This window comes from Quercus lobata, chromosome 4 (assembly GCF_001633185.2).
Source record: "Quercus lobata isolate SW786 chromosome 4, ValleyOak3.0 Primary Assembly, whole genome shotgun sequence".
Classification (NCBI taxonomy): Eukaryota; Viridiplantae; Streptophyta; class Magnoliopsida; order Fagales; family Fagaceae; genus Quercus; species Quercus lobata.
The window spans coordinates 66,294,852-66,305,482 of NC_044907.1; the positions used below are offsets into that span (position 1 = coordinate 66,294,852).

General features: G+C 31.1%; 1 protein-coding gene across 1 annotated transcript; it reads right to left on the bottom strand.

Annotated features, from left to right (window-relative positions):
* Positions 1-8,620: 8,620 nt before the first annotated feature.
* Positions 8,621-9,485, bottom strand: LOC115988168 (heavy metal-associated isoprenylated plant protein 46-like). Its single transcript, XM_031111814.1, has 3 exons — positions 9,411-9,485; positions 9,158-9,266; positions 8,621-9,031 (listed from the first exon to the last, which is right to left on the bottom strand). Exons 1-3 carry the CDS (start codon positions 9,414-9,416, stop codon positions 8,766-8,768), a joined length of 381 nt encoding a protein of 126 aa, XP_030967674.1. The 5' UTR covers positions 9,417-9,485; the 3' UTR covers positions 8,621-8,765.
* Between the last annotated feature and the right edge of the window lie 1,146 nt (positions 9,486-10,631).

Here is a 10,631-nt window from a genome sequence, read left to right on the forward strand (position 1 = left end):
CCTACTATAAATTTAATTAGTACACATTTATAGTACTCTAGGAGTACTCAATAATTACCTTGTTATAAATAATATCACAATAAATGTTATTAGTGTCAAATTAATTAATATAACATATAAATTAATTTCAATATTACTTTTTTTTTGTATTATTTATAAATTTATATAGGACATATAGAATAATTAAATTTGGGCTAAATTGTAAACTACACTCCTAAGATTTGGGGGTTTAGATTTTACACCCTGAAGTTCTATTCTATTTGCATTAATAGCTCCTCCATTCTTATTAGCAAAAACGTGCTACATAAATTTGTCATGCGTGTTTAATTTGTCCAATAAAATGATGTCATCTCATGTTTGTAGCCTAAAAAAATAAAAAAATGACATGACATAATAAAAATGATGTAGCATCATTTTATTGAATGAATTAAACACACATATATTGTAAGCTTATGTTGCACTTAACATAAAATATGAATGAAATGACTGCTAACGCAAACGAAATAGAGTTTCAAGGGGTAAAATCCAAACTTTAAAACTTTAGGGTATAAAATAAAAACATCTCAAATTTTAAGGGTGTATTTTGAAATTTAGCCTAAAATTTGTTATAAACATAATATCATTAAAAAGAAAACTAATATTCTATTAATGAACTTGAAATTATGAGAAAACTCTTCACTTAAATTTCCGTACACCAAATTGTGAGCGCACGGTTAAGAAAAGATTACACGATAGAGGAAAAGGATGAATCATATAGAGTAGGGGTTCCTAATACCTAATCTCACAACTACTACTACAACTATATAGAGTAAAGAGGTTCACATGGTGTTTGTATTTGTAGTGCGTTTCTAGCATATAAACCTTTCCAATTGCATACATTCATGGTCTTGGTCTTGGTCTTGGTTTGTTAGAAATGATAATATATGGTAATGGTCCAAAAGCCTCTCACCATGTGGGAAAGGATGGTATTTGAAGGTTGGGGAGAGAGACAGAGAGTACTATTTTTGTTTTGAAGTTTGACGTGCTAGTTAACACTGATATTTATAGGCCTCTTTGGTGACTTGTATGAGTGAACAGTTTGCTGAGGGCTATTGCAAGTATTATCAATTTTAATGCTTATATATTGGCATCACAATAAATGTGAATAGTAGTAACTAATTACAAATATAACCTATAAATTTCAAATTTACATTTTTTTTTATTTTCTATTTAAAAATGGAGACGTCAATTTTTAAGGCTTATGGTATAACCAAATTTGTAACTATCCTAATATCACTAAAAGACTAATATTCTTCTTTCTGTATTTTTTTTTTTTTTTAAAAGAAAAAAAAATAGAAAAAGAAAAAGAAAGAGGCTAACCCTATTTGGTTCCTCAAAGTTTTGTTTTCAATTTTCATTTTCAAAATTGTTTTTTTCTAGGTATTCTCATTTTTGTTCTCAAAACCCATTTTTCCAACCCAAAAACAAGTTGTATTGTTTGGCACCAGAGTTTTTAGTCTAACTTGTTTTTATTTTTATTGTTTACTTATTTTTCAATTAAAAATTCACCACCACACCTACACTGCAGGTAAAGAATTCCACCAACACAGCAAACCAAAACCTACCTCTATCACCACCACCACAAGCAAACTCGACGCCAAGTTAGAATGCACCACCAAATAGCAAACCCAAAACCACCACCATCAGCACCAGTGCACCACCAATGGTACAAATCTACTGAAATCCTATTTTCAAGCCCACGGTGGATACTCCTCAATTCAAGCCATATGTCTACATTACAACCACCCACATTTATAGTCACAACCTACCACCACCAAACCCCAATCGGTTTAGAATCAAAAAAAAAAATTTGAACTCAACCGAGAGAGAGAGAGGTTTTTGTTTGATGGGACCTACAAAAAACAGAAAATTAAAACAGAAAACCTACTGAAAATGGGGGAACCAAACTGGCATCTCCTATGCATTTATACATTGGTATAGTGTAGTCTCTATTGCCATTCAGTTCATATTTGACATGAAGAACCACAATGCATGGTTCATTGAACATAACATATGTAGAGTTCATTGAACATAGCATATGTAGAGTATTAAAGGGAATTGAGATTCTCATCCCCACTACCATATTTGTATCTTTCTATTGTGAAGATGGAAAAGTTGCCGCTTTAAGCATCATTCTGTATCAATGCCATGAATTGGCAAAAATAATAATTAAATAAAATGAGATATCGTGTAGCTCTAATGTCATTCCAACCTTTTCATAACTCCCGTGTAAATTTATATAGATTCTATGATACATCCACAATCAAAATTTAAAAACCTTCTTTTCTATGAAAACTTGAACCATAAATTTTACATAATTAGCTCTATGTGATGTTTGATTTTAAGAGCCTAAAAGATATCTTTTAAAAAAAAAAAAAAGTAACTAATAATATTTGGTTCTTATAAACATCTCGTAAAGACCCATTAATTTTAAATTTTTATTTTTTTTGGAGAATCAAATACCCATTAATTTTAAATTAGGTACATAGCACATATGCATGCAGTAAGACAGAGAGACATGGTTGACAAAGCATAGTGAAGAACAATTAATGATGAGTGAAAATTTTTAATAGAACAAAAGAGAGAGCATATAAATTCATTGGGCAAATGCATAAACTTCAAACTGGAATGAACCTAAGAATTTAACATTTATAAAATAGAAAATATATACAACACTACTGTCTATTTCAGTAATTCACAAACGATTAAGGCTAGCTAGTTTTAATTATTATTGCATGCTGGACTCTTAACACCTTCAAATGAAAAACTATCTTGGCCTTTTCTATAGAAATCATGAAAGTAAATCATTTTCCATTGATTTATCTGAATTGGTCCCAGTTTGTGTTTGTGTGGAGATAAGGCTACTTCAAAAGGCATCTTTGTGTACACACAACTGGCCAAAATAAGTGAGCCCAAACTATATATCTAGACACTCAGGTTCTTCGTAATTGTTAGGGAACAATATGTAACACACATTCCACCAACAATCAACCTACAATTTCAAGTGTGGCTAAATTGTCCTTATTGTCAAATAAGAAACAACTAAAAATAGATTTGAATTTCTCAATGACTAGAGAAAAATAACACCAATGATTTATATAGAAACCAAGTTCTGATATTATAAAAGTCATTTATTTTATATTTATTAGTAAAAATTTATTTTTTAGAAACTTTTTGAGCACACTATAAGTACATTAGATTATTCAAATATTAGCTGCTAATCTAGACAAGGATATGTGGTCATTGTAGTTTCTTGAAAACGCCCATGTCCACACACTACATTCGCATATGAAAGCTGCAAGTTGGAAACCGGTCAGAACCTCACACATCAGCCATGTATATATCTCTCTTGTTTGCATTGCTTTTTTTTCTTTTATCCATAAATAATAATTACAATATGAATTGAATACGATTGATCGACCGCAATTAAACCAATAATGAATGGGAAATGAACTACTCTTCTTTCTTTTCTTCTAGACATGGTTTCCCAAGCATATGCCATCATCCAAGAGGACCAAAGCGAGGAATTGGTAGTTGCCATTTGTTTTAGGTCCAGGAACCAATCTTGATCTCTATGAAAATGTCTATTGAACTAAATTATGGGTCTGAAGTTAGTATACAAACTTCGGAAGATGTTGTGCTTGGGCATCCATTTGTGTTATTAGGCCATTTTAATATGAAAATTATTAAGGGAGCCCTATCTTAATCATGCATTTATTTGAATTAAATAAAACGCACCTAAGGCAACATCACATCACATCATGAAGCAAAAGGAAACAAAGTGAAATTTAAATTCAAATTAGAGATAATGTCAAGCAAAATCAGAGCACACAATAGCAAAGAAATATATTATTTCAAAGTCATATTTAAAGCTTGATTATAGTTGAATCTTGATTAATTATAATCACACGAACACGGATTGGCCCAAATGAGGATAGTTTTTATTGTTCAAACTAACTATCAAACTATCCCAAAATAAGGAGTTAATAGTTTAAAATTACACGCTGACAATATTCCAAGCCATTTTAATACATATCTCATTACTTCTTTTCTAGGTTCTAGGTTCTATAAGTGAACAAAACCTGTCCAAAAGAGAAGAATTGGAGCAAAGAAACTTGTCAGGTTTAAAAATCACAATTTTGTTTTCTAGGAAACGAAAACTTGTTTCAAAAAAAAAAAAAAAAAAAACAAAACAAAATAGAAAACAAAAGCTACGTACGAAAACTCATTTCCTTATGAGAAAGAAGAAAGTGAAAACAGTTACTTAAACAGGAAAACACAAAGAACAAGTGAACAGTATGTACCAACTCGCTTTAAATAGAGAGCACCAACAAAAATTTTCAAGAGGTTGTGTAGGCCTTGCATAGACTCTCTCTCTCTCTCTCTCTCTCTCTCTCTCTCTCTCTCTCTCTCTCTCTCTCTCTCTCTCTCTCTCTCTCTCTCTCTCTCTCTCCTACTGAGTTAATACTATAGATAGGCCAGTTTAGCTCTGAAATTACAGGCACTGAGTACATCGCAAATATCGGTGTACTGTTTCGAAATTATCGCTAATTATATGTGTATATATATATATATATATAATATTACATTCTAACCTAACTCAACATTGTAATTGTAAAATTATAATAATAATATAGGTATTCAGGTACATATATAGGAGTCTTTTGGCTAAAAATTGCAAAAAATGGAGTTTATTGTTGTTATAGGTACTATTCAAAGTTATTTGGCAAAATGAAGAAAAACTGAATTTTGGCAACGGTGTTGCCAAAATTGCAAGAAAAAATACAATGTGTCGAGAGAGAGAGAAAACTGAATTTCGGTAATGAGATTATTGAAATTCTTGTCTTGCCTGTACTGACCGAAATGGAAACCAATTCTGGCAATGACATTGCTGAAAATGGAAGAAAAAAAAAAATTTGTGGCAACTAAGTTGTTGAAAATGGAGGGGGAAAAAAAAAAAAAAAAGATGCTACGTGCATAACATTTTTCACAACAAATTACAAGTGGTTAGCTGTTATTGGTTCAAATTTGAACCTAACACTAAGATTACTTTTTTGCCCCAATAATAACAATCAGTAACAACCTGCCACTTAGAATTTGTTGTAAAAATGTTGTGAAAATATTGCGGACGTATCATTTCTATAAAAAAAAAAGTGGTGCCGAAAGAGAAGGAAAAAAAAAGTGGCAAATTATTTTGTGACAATAACATTGCCAAAATAGAGGGGGGGGGGGGGGGGAACAATTTGCCATTTTTTTTCCATCTATTTCAGCACCACAATTTTTTTTTTTTAGAAATGATATGTCCACAACATTTTCATAACATTTTTACAACAAATCTTAAGTGGCATGTTGTTACTGATTATTATTATTATTGGTAAAAAAAGTAATCTTAGTGTTAGATTCAAATTTGAACCAATAATAACTAACCACCTGTAATTTGTTGTGAAAAATATTATAGACGTAGCATCTCTTTTCTTTTCTTTTTTTTCCCTCCATTTTCGGCAACTTAGTTGCCACAATTTTTTTTTTTCTTTCTCCCATTTTCGACAATGCCATTACCACAATTGGTTTCCATTTCGAACAGTGCCGGCAAGACAAGAATTTCGATAATCTCATTACCAAAATTCAATTTTCTCTCTCCTCTGACACATTGTACTTTTTCTTGCAATTTTGGCAACATCGATGTCGAAATTCAGTCTCTCTCCTTATTTTGCCAAATAACTTTGATTAGTACCTATAACAACAATAAACTCTCTTCTTTCGCAATTTTTAGCTAAAAGGCTCCATATATAGATCTAGTTTTTTTTTTTTTTTTTTTTTTTTAATTCCTAAAAAATTATGTAGTTTTATAATATAAAAATATATGAAAAGAAAAAAATAAAAATAAAATGAAGGCTTAATTCTTTAACGACAAGTGGAAATGTCATATCATATAAGTACAATTTTTTTTTTTTGCTGAAATCATATATGTACAATTCAATTAACTAAAAGAATAAAGAAAAAACCCTAAGTTTTAAATTTTAAATTTTAAAAATACTAATGGCTGTCATTCACATTGAAAAAGGCAAAACCAAAGCTCTTTTCAAACTCTTAACACCCTCCCATCAACCACGTGTCCTAGAAACTCACTTTTAATAGTATATATTTTTTAACTTTTGCATTGAGAAGAGCACTGGTCAGCGTACAAAACAAGGAGGAAAATAAACTTGGCATGCCTTCCAGCCAGATCTTCAGTACACCCACAAGAGAAGCATGTAAAACAGAGGAGAAGAAGAAGTAGGGACGAGAAGAAGGCTGTAAAACTAAAACAGTGCTAGAAGAAGAAACAGAGAGGGTTGCAAGGATGAAAGCGGTGGTGCTCTTTTTCACTCAACTCTCTATTTAGAGCATTACACCTGATCTCAATTCATATAAAGTCTATCTATGCCATTCCCTAAACCTTGTAGCATTTATATATAGCCAACTAGGGTTCTCCGTAATTCTCTAACTCTTCTCTCTCTTCTTGTGCTTCAACTTCTCTATACTATTTTTCTATTTCCTTTAATTTACTCCTCAGATATAAGCCATATTGATGATTGGAGCTCTATGATGAATCTGAATCTAAACAATGTTAAGGAAGAAATGTAGATTTTGGCAAAAGCCAAGATGCAATTCAACTGGTTATGTCATACAATTAGACACTATAGTCGAAAATATTGTAACCATTTGTAAATTTACTTTAGATTTAGAGTTTACTTTGAAAATGATATCAAATTATAGAGTTTATTATATAATTGTTTTTAAATTTTATTACTTACTTTTATGAAAAATAATAAATCATTACACAAAAAAAAAAAAAAAAATTGAACTTAATAATACTATCACAAACTTCGTGTGGGCAAATCTTTCACAAGCTTTATTTCTAATACTTACTTAATAAAATCAAATTATAAATATCATGAAATGTGAAATAGTTATTTATTAAAATTTTGTAAATGAAATATACATATGATCAAATTAGTTTATATATACATTTGTCATTGTCATGAAACCTTATCCTTTCGATTATTAATTTGCATGGTGTACTATGATGCCATCAAATGAAGACTTCTTTTCGCCTTTTTGGTTAAAGTCATAAAAGAAACCATCATCCATGGAATTATATGAGTTGGTCTAATTTTGTGTTTGTGTGGAGCTCTCTGGTTACCTAAAACGACGTCCACATGCAGGGTACATCCACACATATGGCTAAAATGAGCGAGCCTAGCTATCTAGACACTATGATTCTTCTTTGTTTTATTGGAAGCAATATGTAACATGATTTTTTAAGAACACACATTCCAATAACAACTCATTATCCATGGAATTATATGAGTTGGTCTAATTTTATGTTTGTGTGGAGCTCTCTGGTTACCTAAAACGACGTCCACATGTGGGGTACACTCACACATATGGCCAAAATGAGTGAGCCTTGCTATCTAGACACTAGGATTCTTCTTTGTTTTATTGGGAGCAATATGTAACATGATTTTTTAAGAACAATATATAAGAACACACAGTCCAATAATAAGTCACTTAAAATTTCTAGAACTAAAATGTAATTTGGAAAAAAAAAAATTGAGGTATTTAGTTGGGAGGATATTAGGATTTTCGCAAAAAATAACAAATAATAAATCCTGCATGTTCTAAACCCAATGCTCATAGTATTGATAGAGAGAGATGTGAAGCAAGAAAAAGGTAAGGAAAAGTAGTTAGGAAGATGAGTGCATGGTAGCGCCGCTTCACTTCTTCAACAAATCAAGCCGGCCGGAAGAATTCTAAGAGTGAAGACCAAGAATGGCAGAATTGGTGGGTGTGGCGGTTGTGGTGATGAATGAGCGTGTAGTGGGGAAAATATATAGTTAGGAAAAATTTTGAGAGAAAAAAAAAAGGGAATGGGGATATCCCAGTTAGGAAATTAAAGAGAGAAAGAGTGGAATGAGGATTGAGTTGAATGACTGGTTGGAAATATATATATATATTTGGGGGGGGGGGGGGGATTAAATGAGAAATAAAGGGGAGAGTAAAACAAATTTTGGACAAAAAAATTGTGTAGAAATTTCTAACATAACATATTGAATTAAAAATTTTGTTTTAAGTCAAAATTAAACTACCTAATTCAAAAATAAAATAATGTAACTTTCTTTTAATGAAATTTTTCAAATTTTTTTTTTTTTTTTGAACTCGTTAGTGCATTTGTCAAACTAAAATTGGTACCGAAAAATGCATTTTACACTTCTTCAAATCAAACACAATTTCATTCATTATAATTACTTTTTAATAAAAGTTTCAACATGTATAATACCAAACGCAATTTTTCAGGAAAATATATTCAAGCATAATACATTTTGTAAAATCTATTTTGTTGGAATGCATTCTCCCAATATTCATTGCAAACACTATCTAAATTTTCCTTCTTGTCAAATAGGAAACAACTAAAAATTAATTTCAAGTTCTCTATTGGGATGGAAAACTAACACACACCCTCGATTTATATTGAAACCAAGCTCTGATTTAATACTATATAGAATACATCTCCATCAGCTCAAGAAGCATTGAGGACTTTTTTTTTTTTTTTTTTTTGGGTACTTAAAAGAAATTTAATCTTATCTAAATGGAAATTTATCATGAAGACCCGGAGAAGATGTATATTTTAACTGTTCAAACTGTCTCCCTCTTTGTGGTTATTTCCACCGGTTGATACAAAATTACAAGATGGAACAAACATTTGTGTCATAACAGGGGTCTCTAATCTCATAGAATGCGTAGGGGGGTCCATAAGGGCACTGTATCTTAGGTTCGTCTTTTTTTTTCTCTTCTTTCTTCTCCTCTTTCTTGTCTTCTGCAACGCTTACTATGCTTGCATGCCCTACTTTCTTCCTTAGCAACGTTGCAAGTTTAACAGTATCAATATTATCTCCTTTTACCTCTATTTGGTCACTGTTTTGTCCTTTCAAAGCTGATGATTCCACCCCTGAAAATGTCACATACACCAACAAATTAAATGGAAAACAATTTTTGAGTACTAGTACAACTATAATTACTAGGTTCAAGAGTGGTGTTTGTAGTGTTGTAAATTTTGAACAAGTCGCTTTGTTACCTGGAAGGCCAACTGCAATCTTCATGGCTTTTCTGCGGGCCTTCTCACCTTCCGTAATGCAACAAAAATTCTTCTGCCCATCCATGGAAACCTGGATGAGCACAGTTTGCTGAAGAAACAAAATAATTATAATCACAAATGAGGCGACTTTAAATTGTATCATACACTCTTATATATTTTGTAATAGAAAGTTGAGTTTATATCTATTCAATTGCAACGATTGTATGTGGTGAGAGTAGTATATATCAGATACCTTCATGGTTTTTGTTTGTTAGGAATGATTGCATGTGGGGATGGACCAAAAGACAATCACCTTGTGGGAGAGAACAGAAATTGAAGATGGAGGAGAGTGTACTATATACTGCTATTTATAGGCCTCTTTGGAAGATTAGTGAGGGCAATTGGAAATCAGGAGGACCATAGCTTACGTAAAGGCAGGGAACATCTTTTTTCATAATCACTATCAATGTTACGTGTTATTATTACTGACTACTTGTAAATTCAAAAATTATTATCACTTTTATATTAGATGTGATAAAACAATGTAACAATAATTATGATTAGTATCAAACTAAACAATACAACGTATAAACTTCAAAATTACTTTTTTATTTATTAAGAGATGTTACGTCCACAACATTTTTACAACAAATCACAAATGATTAATTGTTATTGGTTCAAATTCTTCTGCCCATCCATGGAAACCTGGATGAGCACAATTTGCTGAAGAAACAAAATAATTATAATCACAAGTGAGGCGACTTCAAATTCTATCAAATACTTTATTATATATTTTGCAATAGAAAGTTGAGTTTATCACTATTCACTAGTGCTTTCCTAGCATATATATCTATTCAATTGCAATGATTGTATGTGGAGAGAGTACAATATATCGAATACCTTCATGGTTTTGTTTGTTAGAAATGATTGTATGTGGGGATGGACCAAAGCCAATGTGGGAGAGAACAGAAATTGAAGGTGGAGGAGAGTGTACTATGTACTGCTATTTATAGGCCTCTTTGGAAGATAGTGAGGGCTATTTGAAGTAAGGAAGACCATAGCTTACGTAAATGTAGGGAACACCTTTTTTCATAATCACTATTAGTGTTTGTTGGGATAGCGTTTTGTGCTGGCAGCTGTGCCTTTGCTTTTCATTTGTGTGATGGAATCTACAAATATGGATTTCAGTAAAATAAATTTTTAAGTTGGGTCTCATAGTACTATTCACACATTTAAAAATTATTTTGTTATAATATTTTTAGTTTTCAGTAATAAATGATATCCAAACAGACCCTCAATGTTATGTGTTATCATTATTGATTATATGTAAATTCTAAAATTATTATCACTTTTATATTAAATGTGATAAAACAACGTAACAATAATTGTGATTAGTATCAAATTAAACAATACAGCATATAAACTTCAAAATTATTTTTTTTACTTATTATTTAAAAATTCATACATCAATTTA